General features: G+C 45.9%; 1 protein-coding gene, 1 long non-coding RNA gene and 1 pseudogene across 2 annotated transcripts; 1 reads left to right on the top strand and 2 right to left on the bottom strand.

Annotated features, from left to right (window-relative positions):
- The first annotated feature begins 785 nt into the window (after positions 1-785).
- On the top strand, positions 786-2175 carry LOC120691307 (annotated as a pseudogene).
- Positions 2176-3073: 898 nt separating this feature from the next.
- Positions 3074-4681, bottom strand: LOC120691309. Its single transcript, XR_005682175.1, has 3 exons — positions 4540-4681; positions 3588-3777; positions 3074-3470 (listed from the first exon to the last, which is right to left on the bottom strand). It is a non-coding gene; the product is annotated as an uncharacterized LOC120691309 (long non-coding RNA).
- Positions 4682-11881: 7200 nt separating this feature from the next.
- LOC120692217 (beta-glucuronosyltransferase GlcAT14A-like) lies at positions 11882-16590 on the bottom strand. The gene is made up of 4 exons (XM_039975459.1): positions 15893-16590; positions 13506-13581; positions 13301-13416; positions 11882-12574 (listed from the first exon to the last, which is right to left on the bottom strand). The coding sequence occupies exons 1-4, from the start codon at positions 16392-16394 to the stop codon at positions 12060-12062; spliced, it is 1209 nt and encodes a 402-aa protein (XP_039831393.1). The 5' UTR covers positions 16395-16590; the 3' UTR covers positions 11882-12059.
- Positions 16591-19570: the final 2980 nt, after the last annotated feature.

The following is a 19570-nucleotide window of genomic DNA, read 5'->3' as shown; positions in this document are numbered from 1 at the left end:
ATCCAATATTTATGTGATATGGATTCTTTAGACTAATATAGACAGTTAGATCTTCATAAAATCTAACGGTATATATCCTTCTTTTTTTATTAACGTGGGAATTTCTAGACCCTCTCGGCGAACGTGGTGGCTTCTTTTAACACTATTGTATTAAGATAATAGATACTACGATTTTTTTAGGTCCATCTACTCCGTTGTTTTATAATGCATTTCAAGATTCAAAGCTCATAACTTTAACCAATAATTAGATGAAAACCTGTCTATACAAAAGTGGTATAATTGGATCGCATTTGAAACTTATATATGGTTGTGATTGTATTGCTATGAACTTGCATTTTAAAAGAACTCAGGAGTTAAAAGTTTTTTTTATGGTCAAAGTTTAATTTTAGATACCATGTCAAGTTAAATCGCACCTTTATGTTTTGATGAGAAAGGAGGGAGTACTTACTCATTTGGAAAATTTTGAAGCTCAAAGGGAATTTGGAATGACGATAGGAACGAATAGTGGGAACAGGAATCTATATATACCTCTTCTCATAAAGATCACCGGCAGTATTGACTAATTCTGGAGTAGGTTTATATCTAGTATCCGTGTAACAACAATAATTCATGAAACAAAGGCTTTTTTAAGTTGAAAGTAAAGTTTTAGTTGGTTCCACTAGACTGAACATATGGGTTGATTTTCTTTTCCAGATGTGAAACGGCTTATCGGCCGCCGATTCAGTAGCCCATCTGTGCAAGGAGACATCAAGCTATGGCCTTTCAAAGTCGTAGCAGGGCGTGACGACCGGCCGACGATCATGGTCCAGTTTGAAGGTGAGGAGAGGCAGTTCGCACCTGAGGAGATCTCGGGCATGGTGCTTGCCAAGATGAAGGAGACCACCGAGGCCTACCTTGCTACGACAGTCGAGAATGCCACCATCACCGTCCCAGTCTACTTCAATGACTCCCAGCGCCAAGCCACCAAGGACGCCGGCACCATCGCCGGTCTGAATGACATGAGCATAATTAATGAACCTGCGGCCGCCGCCATCGCCTACGGTCTCGACAAGATGTCGAGCGATGATGAAGAGAGGACGGTGCTCATCTTCGATCTCGGCGGCGGCACGTTGGATGTCTCAATCCTCCACATTGATCCAGGAGCCGACATCGACATGCGTGTTTTCAAGGTGAAGGCCACCGCGGGTAACACCCACCTTGGCGGGGCAGATCTTGACAACCAGATGGTGAAGCACTTCGTCCGCGAGTTCCTAAAGAGATACAAGGTGCTTGACATCAGAAGTGACAAGAGGGCGCTCCGGCGGCTGAGGACTGCTTGCGAGAGGGCAAAGAGAATGCTGTCTTTCATTGCAGAGACCACCATCGAGATCGACTCACTCCATGGCGGCATCGACTTCTTCGCCACCATCACCCGTGCCAAATTCGAGGACATGAACAAGAACTTCTTCAGCGAGTGCATGGGGGCCGTTGAGAAGTGCCTGAGCAACGCCGAGATGGACAAGAGCAGCATCCACGACGTGGTCCTGGTGGGCGGCTCCACCCGCATCCCCAAGGTGCGCAGCCTGCTCCAGGACTTCTTCGACGGGAAGGAGCTCTGCACGAGCGTCATCCCCGACGAGGCCGTCGCATACGGCGCTGCCATCCAGGCCGCCGTTCTCAGCGGCAACGAGATGTTGCAGGATGTGCTCCTGGTCGATGTCACGCCGCTCTCGCTCGGAGTGAGGACGATGGGCTGCGTGATGAGCTTGCTGATCCCGCGGGACTGCACCATCCCCGTTCAAGAAAGAGAAGGTGTTCACTACTTGCTACGACAACCAGCGCAACGTGCTCATCCAGGTGTACCAGGGCGAGAGTGTGAGCACCGATGAGAACAACCTGCTCGGCAAGTTCGACCTAGAAGGCATCCAGCGAGCTCCAAGAGGCGTGCCCCAGATTAACGTCACTTTTGACATCGACGCCGACGGCATCTTGGACGTGTCGGCAGAGGACAGGGCAACGAGGCAGAAGAACAAGATCACCATCACTTACGACACCGGCAGGCTGAGCGCGCAGGAGATCGAACGCATGATTCAGAAGGCCGACAGGTTCCGTGAGAACTGAACGCGACGAACTGCGGCGTACGATAGACAACAGCCATTGAAGCCAATGAAGGAAGGCGAGGACGGCCGTGACCGTGAGAACTTGGCGTCCCCAAGTTGTCCGTCTTAGTCTTAGTCTTAAAACTAGTACTGTTACCAGTGTTACGCAACTTCTGGCTCGGCATGTGTGTGGCCGTAGCCCAGCTTATTTTAGATTCTAGAACCATGGTGACTTTGGGTCAAAACAGTGATTACTGTTTTGATATAAGCTGAACAAACGGATTCTATTGCCCCATAATCATAACCAAGGGCAACAACCTGCTTGGCGCGTTCCTGCTCTCTGGCATGCCCCCGGCGCCCCGGGGCGTGCCCGATATCCTCGTCACCTTCGACATCGATGTGAATGGCGTCATGAACGTGTCGGCGGTGGCGAGGAGCACCAGGCGGAGGAACAACATCATCATCATCGGCCAAACCGACCGGCTGCGCAAGGAAGAAATCGAGCGCATGGTGCGGGAGGCCAAGAAGCTCAAGGGGAAGGGGATGATCAAATCGATCCCTGGAGGCCTAAGCGTGGGAAAGTGATGCTTAGCGCCTTAGCTTAATGCTGGTTTTGTGAACTGTCGTCCTTGTTGCAGTGGATGCTTAGTTTAATGCTGGTTTCGTGATGCATTATGTATGGCGTGCCTCGTATATGACCTTATTACAACAGTTATTAGTTTATGAAAACATAAGGTTTAATCGTTGATACTGGGGTAATCTATTTATGTCTGTTGAGTCGCCTGCGTCTGCAGAACCAATTGATATTTGGCGCAACTGTTAGGCCTTTTGCATCGATGATTTTGTGTCGCCAGTAGGTTCATCAAGTGTTCCCTGCACATAGAATCTGTCTAATGTGTCACAATGGCTCAGATAAAGTGCCGATGCCCCATTGAAGGGAAAGAACATGAACATTACATGGTACAACCCCACGAGCAACCAGACCTGGAACTGTGGACTCAAAACGGTCAAACCACAATTCACAAGCTGGGAAGCAACAGTGCCACTTACAAAGCAGTCAAAAACACTTCCAATTGGCAGTATACCATGAACACATAGCAACAAAGTGCCTTAATAGCAAGGAACAAAACCATATCAATATACTGCTGATACATTACTGTTTGTCATAGAATTATTGGCTGACCAGTTGTCCAACCTAAACAAGCACATTACTGCCCCATTTCAGTAAAGCTACTTTGAAGAGAAAATTTATCTTTCGACGCTCACTTAATTCAAGGCAGCAAGCGTGACGAGGAAATGATCCCAAAACCGTTGAACCTAGAGGAACTTATCTCGCCCAAGTCGCTGGAGATGGTAATTGATGGTCTTCGCTGCGTTCTTTGGTTTCCCTTTCTGCAATTATGTCACAAGCAGGCATTAGGAAGTAGGAACTGAATGATTGCTGGCTCAATGCTTTGAATAAACAATGCCTAAGCATGCAAAACATTTAACAGTGATGCGGATCATGACCTGAGTCTGAGTGCACATAACCAAGAGATCCTTCTGCCTCACACACTTGCCATCTTCCTGTTTGTTTAAGGCCAGGCAGTTAAGGAAGGCCACCATTTCTACCATGCAAGGCTTCGCAACAGCACCAAACTTCTTTGGGTTTATGTACAAAGCACCAGCCTTCCGACCCATTATGCTGCTTCACCTTCACCTTCACATATGTGATCAGTTTATGCGATTAGTTCAACAGCAAGTAATGTGGATAGCCCTAAATCCCACCCCACCACTATAATACACAGACGAGCAATAATTCTAGGGGCAACAAATCATTGTGGGAGATGAAATATTTGAACCAAACCCCAAGATAAAAGTAGAACAAATGGTGCTCGAAAACATTTGGATTAAATACGTGCTTACTAGTTACTAGATTTGCATTGAATACGTGGTTACTAGCTATGGACTATATCAACACGGCACATTATCCGGTATAAGCATACTGATTTGAACAGCATAAAGCAATCAAAGCACCATGACAATGTGATTCTCATTTCTCACTACAGAGACAATGTGTCCATGTCTAAAAGATAGCAACTTTCAATCGATAGAACGATTGAAGACGAACACGAGCATGAAACTGAACAACAGCACACAAGTCTCGATACGGTTAGGTGAAACTAAGGTCACTTGCAGAAGCATTCGGTCGAACAGGTTGCAGGCGCCGGCAAAGCCGGCCCATCCCAACAGGCGGAAAACACCTCAACGCCGCGGAAGCGGCAACTAGCTCCGCGGCGAGGAAGAACGCCTCGACGCAGAGGCGATTCCTACACGGCAGGTTAAGGCTGACATGCGGGTCAGATCCACCGAGTGGCATCCACCCGTGGCGCGGGGGTTCTTACCACGGCGGGGCAGCACCGGTCCGAGGGTAAGGCGTGACGGAGAAAGGGATGGAAGATGAAGGGACAGAAACGCGTACCTCGAGTAGGAGCCGCCGACGGAAGATGGGGGCGCGGCCGGCGCGGCGTCGGGGACGGCGAGGACGGGGGAGGCAGCGCTCTGGAGATCGCACGAGCAGTTTCTGGAAAGCAGCAGGGTGTGCCGTTGAGTTGGGCTTTTCTGAGTTGGCGTGAGGTAAGTGGGCTAATTTGAGGAGAAGAACCTGGCTATGCTGAGGCCCATGAAAGCCAGCGATTTTTTCTTTTTTATATTTAAAAAAATTAAAATTTCAAAAATATATGTCCGTCTTGAAATATTTCAAAAATACCCCCGGTCGCCCCCTCATAGGGCGACAGGCCTTAAGTGTAAATTTTTTTTCAAATTCGCATGAGGTCCCTGGAAAAAAAAGTCCCTGTCGCCCGGCCCACGGGCAACCGCCGCTGGGCCCAGCCCACGGGCGTGGTAGCGCGGCAGGGGGGCCTGTCGCCCCCCACGCGGGCGACAGACCTGCCCCCCCCCCCCCCCCCCCCCCCCCCCCGCGGGCGACCGGGGTAACCCCCTATAAAAGGTCCAGCCCTCCCCTTCCCTCCTCATTTGAGCCCGAAAATTCCACCAAAAATTCAGAAAAAAAGAGAGGAGTGAGGAGAAGGAAAGCGGCGAAGTCCTGCCGGATTCAGCACTTGTGATCTGCAGGTTAGTATGTTTAGTTTATATATTGTTAGATTTAAGTACTACGTATTTAAATATGAGTAATTTAAGTAGGGGTGAGTAATTTAATTTAATTAGTGCTATAGTAGAACCATTTAAGTAGGAGTTCAATGATACTTTAGTTTGTAGTTACGTAGTAGTAAATTAGTTTAGAAAATTAGTTCTACGCATTTATTATTACAATTACAGTACTATTAGAGACGTGTTTATAAATTAATTATGATTTAGAATAGAATTTGGCATATGCAGTATAGAATTTGAGTGTCATCACGTACTTATGAATGCTTATACGTTGTAGTTGAATTTCATACTTAGTTTTTACGGATTATTGAATAAGGTAGTGAAGTAAAGAGTATAACTCGATAAGTATTATGTGATATACAGATATGTCGAGCAAGATGCAGTTTCAAGTATTTTATGGTGAATACAATGTTATGTATGGGCCAAATGGAGTAGATCTTTCTGCCTTTAAGCGCACATCTAGCGGCATAGATAAACCTCTGGAAAGGAGTTTTGGTTCCATATGTAAGTGGCTGCAGTGTGGGTTCCATGTTGATCCGTTGACACATATGATCACTGTCCAATCTCTTGTTAATTGGGAGGTAAAAAGTGAATTATGGGAATTAATGATGATATACAGCACTGATGACTGGCAGAAGTACATGCAAGCAGCTCTAGAGCGTGGGTGGCCTCTGGCCATTCTTGTTCAAATTCAGGAGAAGACACAAAATGAAATCCAACATTGTGCAGATCAAGGAACTTCGAGTATTCGAAGAGAGACCAATTATGTTGAGCAAGATGAGTCAGAAGAGACAGAGAACCAAAACATGGGACCACAGGGCCTTGCTGATGAGGGAGAAAGGATACATAGCATTGTGGACGAGATGGAGGCAGAAGACCAAACCGCAATAGAGATGGAAGAATGTGAGGACTCATCTGATGACGAGCAGTACTCATTGCCAAAAGAGTGGAAAGAGCATGGTTTTGGCAGTCATGTCGCAGAAGATGTACGAAATCAGGAGTGAGAGTACAGAGGGAATGAGGTAGTGCAAGGTGCAACATATCCAAACATTGAAGCCCTAAAAAATGTTGTGAGACTATGGGCAATCTCATTGAAACGAGAATTCAGAGTCGTAAAGTCTGGCAGTAAAGAATATGAGGTGAAGTGTGTGAATGCTGGATGTCCATGGCGAGTACATGCATTCAAGGGAAAATGGAAGTCAAACTGGAAATGTTCCATTGTCACAGAGCACACTTGTTTGCTGTCAGAAGTTCTTCCCTCGCATCGCAATATATCATGCGACTTTGTTGCAAAGCAAATGTATGGATTTATTATGGACAACCTAAATTATGAGCCAAAAATGATTGTTCGACACATTGAGCAGACTTACCAGTACACCATCAGTTATTTGAAGGCATGGCGGGCTAAACAAAGGTTGTTCGAGATGCGGTTCGGCACATACGAGGCATCATATAATAACCTACCTCGTATGTTATCCCAGGTTGCTGCTAGAAATCCTAGAAGCTTTTATGACACATACCTTGTACCAGCCGTGACTAGGGGACAAAGAATTATGCAACGAGCCTTCTTTTGCATAGGTGCTTGTGTTAGAGCATTTCAGTTTTGTCTTCCGGTGATCTGCATTGATGGCACATTTTTGACTGGAAGGTATAAAGGTCAGATACTCACCGCAATCGGTGTAGATTGCAACAACCAAATTGTTCCGCTCGCATTTGCATTTGTTGAGAATGAGAACATAGACAGTTGGTATTGGTTCCTTGAACGAGTGAAGATTCATGTTGTTGCTGCACGTCCAGATGTGTGCCTTATTAGTGATAGGCATGCAGGTATCCTGCAATCAATACTGAAATTGCAACGTGGAACTGCGACAACACCTCCATTATGGCCTGATGTCCAAAACAGGTGGTGCATTAGGCATATGGGTGCAAACTTTTATGAACACTTCAAGAACAAGGATCTTAAGAACCTGTTTAAGAGGTTATGCACTCAAAATCAATAGAGAAAATTCAATGCATTATGGCAGATGCTTGATCAGTTGACTGCAGAGCTAGTGAAGGTAAGGGCATCAGGAGCAGGCACGAGTCAGGCTGCAGAGGCTAGGGATTCAATTGAGAAGCCATTTTCGCACTGGATTCGAGGTGCACCTAAGGAGAAATGGTCATTCCTTTATGATACCAACGGAATACGGTATGGTATTCGGACAACGAACCATGCAGAGTGTTTCAATATGGTTATGCGTTCTTGTCTTGCCTTTCCACTTGTGGGGATTGTTGAGTTCATCATGTATGGGTGCATGAAGTATTTCATAGAGCGTTACACGGCTGCAAGCATAAACATCAGCAACCCCCAAATTCAGTTTTGCAAAAGAGTGACACAATATATGCAAGAGAAGATTGAAAAGACCAAACTGCACCGCGTCATATCGACAGGTACAATGGAGCATAGATTTGAGGTTCTATGCAAGGATAGAAGTGGTCGTGGTATCCGTAGAGATAGGGTGGTACAGGAGAGTTTGATTACAGTTGATGGCAAAGCCTTCTGCTCCTGCATGAAGCCTAAGTTATTGCATTTGCCATGCTCCCATCTCATTGCGGCATGTGCAGAGTCTGCGTTGCAGCCAGGAGTATTTGTTTCGCCGTACTTCTGTAAGGAAGCAGCTGTATCCACCTGGGGACATGAGGTATACGGGATTGGAATTGTGGGGCCTTTCACTCAGGATAATGAGAATAAGATGTTTATTCCTGATCCAGCCACTAAGAAAGGCAAAGGCCGTCGTCAGACACGTCGTATTCGGAATGGTATGGACGAGTTGGAAGCAAGCAAGGCACAAAAGCGTTGCAGCCAATGTGGAGCATTGGGTCACAACTACAAGAAGTGTCCTCAGAATGCACTTCACGATGCTGCTGACGTCGGTCCTTCCGGAAATCCCAGAGATGGAGCACCTCCTACGTTCATATGAGCATCGGCGAGAATTGCTCGTGGAAGGCATTCGGTGTCATGATCCACAATTGTATTTCATTATTTGTAATATGTAGTAATGAAATATTGCAGGTATGTAATGAACTATTATTGTACCTATGTGTCCAGTTTGTATGAAATATATATTTACCTATGTGTTCTCATATATTTTTGAATGCAGGTATGGAGATGGACTCCTTGCTAGACCCAGTGATCGACTCGAGCCACATGTCTTACTTTGCAGCTGTTGAGCACCGAGCCCTAGAGGTGCTACGTCCTCGTCCACCCGGCGAGGCGATCTCTATACACCATGATTGGTGTGACCGGTATGTAATGAAATATTATTGTTTATCACTTATGTATTCGCTGGTATTCCTTTGTTTCGACATTTTTTGCTTTTTTGCAGGTTACGTGAGGCCGGCCTACTGACTCTGAGTCGTCTTGTCGAGGTTGGGCCTATTCAGCTCGACCGATCCCTCCTGACGGCACTCGTTGACAGATGGAGGCCGGAGACACACATGTTCCACCTCCCGTGTGGGGAGATGACTCCTACGCTGCAGGACGTGGCCTACCTCCTCGGCCTCCCTATCGTCGGGAAGGCTGTAGGTCCGCGTGTGGTGGCGGCCTCATGGAAGGATGAGCTGGAGGCCCGTTTTGCCCTGGTTGACCGCGTGGAAGAAGCAGGTTCGATCAACCCGCACCCGCGAGCAGCAGGTCCATCGAAGACCTAGTTCCTACAGTTTACAGTACGTATTCATTCCATATATAAATTTAATTGTTACAATTCACATGTTCCATTGATAGTTGAAACCATTAATCTTAATTATTTATGCAGCCTGTCCTGTTGGCTGCGGATGCCGACGAGTACAGTGTGACCAGATCGCTGGAGGCGTACCTACTTTGGTTGTTTGGTTACATCATGTTCAACAACACTCATGGCAACTCGGTCGATAGGATTCTCCTTCCGTATGCACGGGAGATTGCGGATGGGGACGAGGACGTACCGCCCTACAGCTGGGGTGAGGCGGTACTTGCAGCCACTTACCGTGGACTCTGTGACGGCTGCATGAAGACACAAGGGAACGCTATCCTGTCAGGGTGCCCACTACTGCTACAGCTTTGGTCGTACGAGAGGCTAGCCGTTGGTCGGCCCTTTGTCAGCCACGAGCCTTACCACGGGGGCATGTACGGCGACGAGGAGGACGAGAGGCCCACTATGTGAACTATCTGGATCTGGCGTCAGATACGATCGCAACAAATCTAATTTTGTTATTCATTGTTACATGATGTATTAGCGCACTTTTAATTTTACTTATTCGGAATGCAGAGGTCCTGGGCACATGCGCGGGTTAGACGCGCATATCCTGAGTTTGTTTCAGAGCTCGACATGCTGACGCCCGAGGACGTTGTCTGGGAGCCTTACAGCCCAGAGGCTGTGGCTACCCGTGCACCAGCAGGCCTGTCTTCACACTGCTCCGCGAATGTGAGCCTGTGGCTTACTTCCGCCATCCTGGTTTATGACATCGCGGTTGAGGCATATTGCCCCTGGAGAGTCAGGAGACAGTTTGGGCAGCGCCAGGAGTTTCTGGTGCCCACCGCGTTGGAGCATGTCAGTCGCCAGGACCACAGGTAATTATGAATGAACTTGGCTCATACATTCGTGTCGAATCTAACGATTCTTCGTGGTCCACTTTGTAGGTTGTCAAGGAATGGCTTGCCGTGCTCTGATGATTGGCTCACCAAGATCCAGCCGTGGGTGGACCAATGGGAACAGGCAGACGAGCTCTTGGTCCATCCAACAGGACCACACACAGACAGCTCCTTTAGGGCTTACCTCACTTGGTACTTACCCCGGTCTCGGGCTCGTCTGGTTTTTATTGACACTCACCCACAGCCACACCAGGCGAGGCCTCAGGATGGCTATGGCCGGCACCACGTGGAGGCAGAGGCACTAGCTGGCGCGGTGAGTCTCTTGATCATATTTGTGTATATATATATAATCATATTCATAAGATAATTCATGTGTTTGTAACTGTACCTTTACTGAATTGATGCAGCTTCGCCTTTGCAATATGATGGAGATGGACTGCTCGACTTACTTGACGAGGGTACGTGCCGGATCCCCAATGACCCAGTTTGAGCAGACAGAGGCATGGTCGAGGCAGCGTGATCAGTTGCGTCAGGTAGTGCACAACTTCGGAAGCCGTGTACAGTACGAAGACAGCCACGGGTCGTCTCAGGCCTCGTCGTCGTTCCCGTGTCCGTCGACCATGCACGGACCGACGTCGCAGTTCTTCCCAAGTGCAGGTAACATACATATCTCTTTAAAATTACATCAAGTGTTCCTACATATTTACTAATATCACATACAGGATACGATCCAGCTACTGCATTCGGCCATACTTGAATGTTTAGAGGGATAGCACCAGTTGGCGGACCGTATCCAGAGATGGTACCGGGGCCACAGATACCGGCCTACACAGGTTAGTTTATGTTTCGTATTTCGGTTTCTACATGGCATGACAAAATATACGAGCGTATGCTAACATCCACATTTTTTGTGTAGGATTCTACCCCCATGCGAGTGCCGGACCTTCTTCTTCCTCCTTTCGACCAGATAACGAGACCTTCACCTTAGACGACTTCGACAGCTTGAGTCCAGAAGAGCCTGCCGCGCAAGGTGACCCCGATGTCTTGGGGTATTCACAGCTAGGAGGAGCACCACTTGGGATCTCTCAGCAGCAGACACCGCAGCCCCTAGCGCGTCCTGAGCGACAGGTGAGGTCTCCGGATGTTCTCACCTACTCCGAGGGCCATGTCCGTGCCCAGCAGAGGGTAAGAGGGTCCGACGCCCTAGGGGTGGTTAGATGTATCTGATATTTGTATCTCTGATGTTTATTTGTAATGAGATAGCTGTGGACCGCTTATTTGTATCCGATGTTTATGATTGTGGTAGGTTACTTGTCATTTGTTTCTATAGATACTATTGATGTGAACTTATTATGTTTGTGGGTTCCATAATGCTCGTGAAATAAGGGAAGTTCTTGCGATTTTTTCCCGTGATTTAATGAAGGACAAGTTAGGTGCGGTAGGAGTCAGCGGCCGAGATCCTGCCGACGATGATAACGAATACACGCTCGAATAGCTCAAAATAGGTCCCTGGAGGGGGAAAAAAAGGGGGGGCCTGTCGCCCGAGGGGGGGGGGGCGACAGCCCCCCCCCCTCCCGTTTTTTTTTCTCCAGAGACTTTGTTGCAAATTTGAAGAAAAAAAATTACACTTTGGGTCTGTCGCCCTATGGGAGGGCGACCGGGGTATATTTTTGAAATATTTCAAAACGGACATATATTTTTGAAATTTTAATTTTTTTAAATATAAAAAAGAAAAAACGGCAGCCATCGTTTGTACAAAAAGGCCCATATTCGAGATCGTTTACGTGTATACTGGGCCTATTTAGCACTGTTGCAAAACCGTTACAGCGGGCAGATATTTTACACAAATTTAGCCAACAAAAAAAAACATGAACCAGCTCTTTTTTTGCATCAAAAGAACGGGCAGGGTATAGGGCCTCCAAACACTCGGACAGTCTTCCATAGGCCGGCCATATTAGACAGTGTGAACTACTGAACTGTGAATTCTATGACTATCATCGGTTGATGCACATCAATGGTAGAGATGAAACAGCAAGAGTACATGTATGATCTCAATCACTTTTGCGTTGAGCTTTCCAGTTGGAGGTATACAAAGTATACAACAACACACGACACCTGTATGCCTACTGCCGCAACAATCAGAAAGATGTCATCGACACTTTTGGCCTCTGAACACTACCAAAAGAAAAACTATAAAAACTGGCTACCATGTAAAATGAATGTTATTTACACTGTTTAGGCCTGAAGTTATCATGTTCCAAAAGTTTCAACAGCAACTCCTCTAGCTTGGCCGAGCCTTTGGTCGGCCTGAGCACAAAGGACCTTCCAATGAAGGTACATGGATCTTTCCCACCTACCGAGCTACCCAAGCACCATCCACCCGGGGTGAAGCGGTCAGTTGCTCGCCCCAACAGCTTGGTGTCAATCATATCCAGGACAGGGCTGTCATTTGTGAAGGAGTGCGCAAAAGGCGCCCCACTGTTTGCCATTGAGTCGAAATGCTCTGTTGTGAGGTTAACAGGGTGCGTCCGAGGGGGGTTATCCCATGCCATGAAACGCAGATCACTGTTGATGGTGGTATTCTGGTAGTACTCTGAGTTGCAGATCACTGTGTGGAAGTAGCCTTCTGAGGATGAGAGAAAGTTGGTGAAATACATCAGTAATGTGCGAGGAAGGTTGTCCCATCCCAATAAGCAAAACTCCAAGAACGATCGGCTAAGTACAACCCAAGATGAACCTGCATCAAGAGTATGAAGTCTTCCTTAGAAGTGATTTTAAAAGAAGAGTATTGGTGATCAGAATAGAATGGATTTGACACAACTAAACTTCGATCAATCCACATCATCAATATCCCTTCTTCCCCTCAACTACAAACTAGTACAAGGCAGAACGCTGATTATGTCAGGTGCCAAAATTGCGAGTGAAACTGAAACAGTGATTGGGCAGACAATCAACATCATAACAATCATCAGGTAGCATTCTAACAGTCACATGTGACACCAAATACATAATGCCCAAAGGATGTTTTTCCTAGATAGGCACTGAGGCAGCATCTTATCCTCGAAAGGTGATTTGGTGGAGGATTTTTCTGCCAGCCTGACTCCATGCTGCTATTTCGTTTTAGAAGTGTTTAGACTTTAGAGGTATCATTTTATATGTCAGACAAAACAGACATAATGGGTGCTTCTATTAATAAAGTACTCCACAACCGCATAGTAACTTCGCCGTAAAAATTAGGCAAACCTAGAACTGATAGTTTCTCAAATACTAGATGCCATTGCATACATATTGTCTAATAGATGGAACAAAATTTATCACTAGTTTGCTCAACGAGACTCTACTTGAGGGCACAAAAGATAACTAGGAAACACTGCACTGCAACAATGAAAACTTTCCTTCTACAGAGCATTGGAACGGGCCAAGTGATCAGGCAAACAGATTCAGTGAAGACAGCAGACAGTACCTACAAATATTTTGAAAGCGGATGGCAGACTCCTTTTCTCCTTTGTTGTTATAACCTCGGTTTTATTTGGGACCTGCAGTGCTGGATCTACAATAATTGGCCTTGCCCTTTGATACCTGCATATGCAACCCAAGAATCAAAATAAAGAACAAAAAAGTAGTTAAGAATTTGGAACTATAAATGAAAAGAGAAATAATATGCTTACTCTTTCCAACCAATATTGCTTGTGTGATCAATAAAGTTCAGATCTCTTGGAATATATGAGAAGATATGAAGGATGTCTGAAAAATATGAAGGCAATGACATGAACATCAGTAAGCTCATTAGACAGCAGCAGTTATTTCTGCAGAGCACTTCAAAAGTATTGTACTACAAATCAAAATATTAGGTACATTTAGTGATATTCGAACAATTATCAACAGAGATTGGAGATGGGAGTTAAGTAAGTCAGAAGCCTGAACAAGTTTCCATATAGCAACAGTCCTTCAACGTCAAAAAAGTACTGTTAATATATGGAATCCAGCATTTACTGTTCTTGATTCGATGAAGAGAATGGCTTTAACTTAAAACAAGTTCCATGCACGAAGGATTATTATGAGCTTACTGCTTAGGTAACACATTAAGGTGGATTTTAAGCTTAGCCCAGCTGTGGTGTGCTTGAGCTTGACTCTCTGGTTTTTGCCAAGAATAGTAGGAGAACCTCTTAGAAGCAAACTACCGCCCTCTGTTATGGCACATGTCAGTTAATTTGCCTGACACAGTCCTAAGCACTGTCGCAGGGATATAAGGGCTGATATTGAGCGACCGTTGAGGCTTGCAGAAGTGTTTTAAATTAACCATAAAAAACTGAATCGGATACTATTAAATCTAACTGTTAGATATTTCTAGAATTCAGGAGTTGCTTATGGTCAGGGTTTTTTTTTTGAAAGACCACTTATGCTCAGTTTTATCTGCCTATTTACGCTGTCATTGCCATAACAATTTGCATGGGAATTAGCAAAGCTGGCAAGCCCAGCACTGTCCGTATTTATCCCATCTTTATAATCTGAACTTGATTATCAATAATGTGGGACTCATTAAATGAGGAATAATAAGCACAATTCAATACGCCCACAATAAAGTGACCAGAAGTTATAGAAATAACTAGCCTATCAACCCGTGCTTCCGCACGGGCTAATTAAAATTAATATAAGAATGAGATCAATAATTATAATTACATATCTCATGCTCTTTTTCATCAATTAAATATTCTAACACATACTCTAAATATATATTTATCATTATTTAGTTACAATAGATTTTATTTTGCATCCCACCTCCACATGTATTCGATATATATATTTAGTGGAACTATTTGTTTGTGAATTGGTAATCTAGCTTATCTCTTCCATCATACATAAATACATGGTGACACATCGTGTGTAGTATTTTTATATAAACAATAATATTAGTAATGATAGAAATTGTAATTTAGATTTTTATATTGATACTTTAATATTTTATTACAATTATATTATTTAAATTCAGATTTAGGCGTAATTTAACTTCTAATAATGATATAATTGGATAATTTATATGCAAATTTAGGGGGCTAATTGTATTATAATGGCATAAGTGGGTAATTTACACGAAGATTAGGGGATTACTTTAGATCTTTTTATAATGGCAAAGGTGGGTAGTTTAGATACATGTTTAGGGGGTTACTTTAGTCTATTTTCATAATGGCAGAGGTGGGTAATTTATAAGGAAAGATAACAGATCCGATGGCTATTATAATTAGAGTTGTTAGATTGATGGCTAGATGTTTCTGATTTTTGTGAGAATTTATAGGATTTCTCTATTTTTTTAGAGTGTCCACCTAGGATCCTAGGTGGCTTCATGTGGCGACTTCAAAGGAGCCACCAATTAATAATAGTAAGATAGCTAACAGACCCAGCTGGTCAAACAGATACAAAATTCAAACAGCAACAATAAATTAAAGTGTGCAGTTCACATAGAAACTGCATGACTCAAAAAGTTCCTAAATTGAAAGGAAGTACGGCCGGGCCAATCAACCTGAAAACACTTAAATCTCCTCTGAGTATAGCAAGCACTGTGGCAAGTTCAACATCATGTAATGATTTTCCTTTTTGGGACAAAACATATAACAAGTTTCTGGTACTCAAAAAAATAAAATTACCATCACAGCATATGAGAAGAATTTGACATTACAAAATTATTAAGGTAACTAAAGGGGGCCAGTTTTTAGACACACAATATTTAGTCTATGTCATCTCAAAATGGGTGGCACGGCCCATTTAGCATGATGCAACGATGTTGTTTGTATGCTGAAACATAAATGTATTAGTAGTTGCAATTGGCAAAACAATCTCGTGAGCTTGAATTTACCATCACAGGATATGAGAAGAACTTCACATTACAAAATTAAGGTAACTAAAAGGGGCCATTTTTGAGAAACACAATCTGCACAGTCTATTCATCTCAAAACGGATGACACGGCCAATTTAGCATGATGCAACGATGCTGTAAGCTGAAACATAAACGCATTCGTAGTTGCAATTGGCAAAACAATCTCGTGAGCTTGAATTTTACCATCCTGGGGCATGAGCGGGTAATCGGAGGCGCTGAGGTTGATGAACCAGCTCCAGCCCTCGAACTCCCTGAGCAGCACGGCGGCGGCGTGGAGCGTGGCGGCCAGCTCGGTGGGGCCCCTCCGCGAGACGGCGCCCCACTCCCCCGCGTCCGCCACCCGCACGTTGCCGTACCGGCGCGGCGCCTCCTGGCCGCGCACGAAGGCCTCGAGATCCGCGCGGTCGTCCTCCCCGGCCACCCCGACGAGGTAGCAGTTCCAGGGGTGGTAGAGCGCCCGCAGCAGCCTCCGGATCCGCGGGCCGTCCCCGGGGCCGGCGCCCGTGATGAGATACGCCAGCCTCGGCGGCGGCCTCCGCCGCTGCTGCTGCTGCGGCGGCCGCCCCGGCGGCGAGGAGCGCGCCGCGCCGAGCACCGCGTAGAGGATGGGGAGCGAGAGGAGCGGGAGCGCGAGGAGCAGCGCGCGCATCCACCGGAGCCGGTGCGCCGGCGGCAGCTTCCTCATGGGTCGGTTCGTGTCGGGCGCGCCGGCCCCGGGCGAGGGGGGGCGAGGGCTAGTGCTCCCGCGGCATTCGCTCGCCGGCGCGAGGCGTACGGAGGGGCGGGCGGTTGCTTGGCTCGGTGGCTGGCTGGTGGAGAGTGGAGACAGACGGACAGGAGGCGAGCGAGAGAGGGGAGGCCGCAGCGTTTCGTGCAAGGAAACCGGGCGGGCGGTGCCGGCGCGCCGGCTGTACTGGCGCAGCGTGTGCCGTGTCCTTAATTATTGCCTTGCCGGCCCTGCCGCATTGGAGTTGGAGTCAGTGGAGGGCTGGAGGTTAGGCAATGATACTAATTAATTCATGTTTAATCAATAATTAGTGGATGGTTACTGCAACATCACTGTTGCAAATCATGAATTAAGTAGGCTCATTGGATTCGTCTCGCGATTTACAGCCTATCCATACAAAAAGTTTTATAAATAAATTTCATTTAGTACTTCAAATTATCAAGATTCCTTTTCACTTTAATGTATTTACAGTTTTTTTTATTTACATGTAAAGAACTAAACAGGGCCTTAGTCCTCCCGAGTCCAAACTCGCATGACCCAGATTGGATTCCGACAGAGCGAGGGGCAACTAGCAAGGCGAATTGCTCTGTTCGTAGGGTTAATCTGGGTCGGTGTGGTCACGGGGAAAACGCTCGAAGAACAGCAGAGACGACCATGGTTGATGCCGATGGTTACGAGTAGATGGAGTACTAGAAGCGAGCGCAGCACGCGTGCGGTGCAGACACTACGGACCAGCCAGGCCCGATGGGCGATGGCGAAGGAGTTCACGCGGACGTGGAGTTCCTTGCTACTCCGTAGAACAAAAGCCTTCGCGATCAGTTCCAACAGGTTGGTCAGTTGAGCTACACCTTCACTCTTCAGTACACCGCGCTGTCGCCGACTCACTGTGCCCGCAGGCAGTAGCAACAGCCAACAGTGCACCGCGTTGCCCCGTGATCCGCCGTACGATGCCATCGGGGAGCCGCTCCCGGGCGACCTCTGCGCACGCAGGACGGACGCAACGCAGCGACACAGATCGTTCCCACGCCACGCTCTACGGCGCGTGGGCCGGTTTGTTTGGCGTACGGCCGGGCACGCAGTCCTACGGAGCAAAGTGGGGCGTGACAGGATGCGTTCTGCAAGCGAAAAGCTCGCCAGGTCAAACGCAACAGTTCCGCTGCCGGCACTGAAAACTCTCCTTGCTGGCCGTGCCGGGATTCGTCCGATACGAGCAGCACCGCGCTTTTCACCTACCATTTCGCTCATTCAGAGGTCGTCTCAAAAGAAAAGGATAGAGAGAAGAAAGAAAAAAAAACTGTTGAAATGTACTGCAATTTTTTGCGACTCCTTTTTGTGGCCCGTAACCGTAACAGAGTGGTTCCAACAAAAAGATTCAGCGGGCATGTGGCGTCGCTCCAAGGTGCTGCAAGGAGTTATGGTACATCAAAGTAGTCCTGCACCGGCTCCATAAAGGTTTACTCCCTCCTTTCTCGTTTATAAGGCACGGTGGAACATGGTACGGTCTTCCAAACGATACTGTGACCATTTATTTGTCATATATTATATCATTTATGATTATAAATTTATAATCATTGTAAACTATATTTGATGACGAATCCAATCATATAAAATTTATATTATAAAAATTAAAAATTAATAGTTAAATTATTGGTCAAAAATATAAATGTTTGAATCTTGATATGCGTGTGTGCCTTATAAACGGGGAAGGAGGGAGTATTAGCCTTTGATCAAACTGGAGCCCGCGCCATTATTTTGTGAAGCCTGCGTCGTAGCTGCGGCCTGCGGGTGACATGAGAAGTTCTTATAATTTGATCTTGTTTGGTTCGTTCTTGTGTTAGGAATAGTAATATTTTGACGGCTAATCACGGTGTCAAACAAAACCATTTTACAAAATCAATTTCAGAACCCTGCACTAGGAACCCTGAAGAATCTAATGCCTTTGACCGCGTGATTAGAGGATGGTTCATGTAGCATCACTGTAGCCAATCATCGATTAATTACCGTCATTAGATTCATCGCAAAAAGTTACACTCATCTCTAAAAAAATTGTGCAAATAGACTTCATTTAGTACTCCAGATTTTTCTCTCGTGAAACATGCGTGCTAGGTTCCTAGCAGAAACCAAATACAGCCAATGTTAGGTCATATTTAGTTCCAAAATTTTTCAAGATTTCCCGTGACATTGTTTTTTTGACACATATATAGATCATTAAATGTAGTTTAAAAAATAATTAATTGTACAGTTTAGCCGTAAACGATGAGATAAATCTTTTGAGTCTAATTAGTCTATAATTGAACACTAATTATCAAATAAAAACGAAAGCCTGAATGCGGGGCATCTTGTCACCGTATGTGGATGTTGTTGACGCCGATCTTCGTCTATCCGGATCCGGACAAAACAAAACATTACTAGAAAACAAGTCTTAAGTCCACACCAAAAATACCAGTATAAAAATAAATCGATACCTATATTAGCTTAGGCACCGGTTCATCTTCATACCAGTACTTTTGGAATGAATGGAATCTATGAATGAACCTTAGATACCGGTTGGTTTGTACCGCACCCAATCATCTTTATACCTAAGGTTTTCCATAGGTATCGGGTGGTAACTTTTCCATTAGTACCGGGTGGTACCACCAACCGGTGTCTATAGATGAGTCTGTTACCGACCGTACCTAAGAGTCCTTCACGTGCTATTTCAAAAAAAATATTTTTTTCTGTCACATGTACTGCGTAGGTGAGATAATAAGAGAGGTACGCGCGAGACAAGAGATCATTGTTTCGAACGAGATACCATAGAAGTTCTACGAAAGAACCGCTCGAAATAGAATCCCCAGCTACTTCTTGGCTCTTGCTTATCACTGCAGCAGAACTCGTAGCTAGCATTCAGATACACGGAACAGCTCCTGAATGCAACTCGCGAGTCTAGAATCCCCAGCTACTGCTTGGCTCTTGCTTATCACTGCAGCAGAGCTCGTAGCTAGCATTCAGATACACGGAACAGCTCCTGAATGCAACTCGCGAGCGTCATCAGATTCTCAGATCTAGCTAGAGTCGATTGCAGGTTCATGTAGATATCAGTATATGTCACCTCATCCGAGTGAAGGGCGAAGCCGCGACGGCAAACCCAACAG

Source organism: Panicum virgatum, chromosome 9N, assembly GCF_016808335.1.
Source record: "Panicum virgatum strain AP13 chromosome 9N, P.virgatum_v5, whole genome shotgun sequence".
Lineage (NCBI taxonomy): Eukaryota > Viridiplantae > Streptophyta > Magnoliopsida > Poales > Poaceae > Panicum > Panicum virgatum.
Note: the sequence above shows the minus strand (reverse complement) of the source record. Positions and strands in the feature narration are given on the sequence as shown.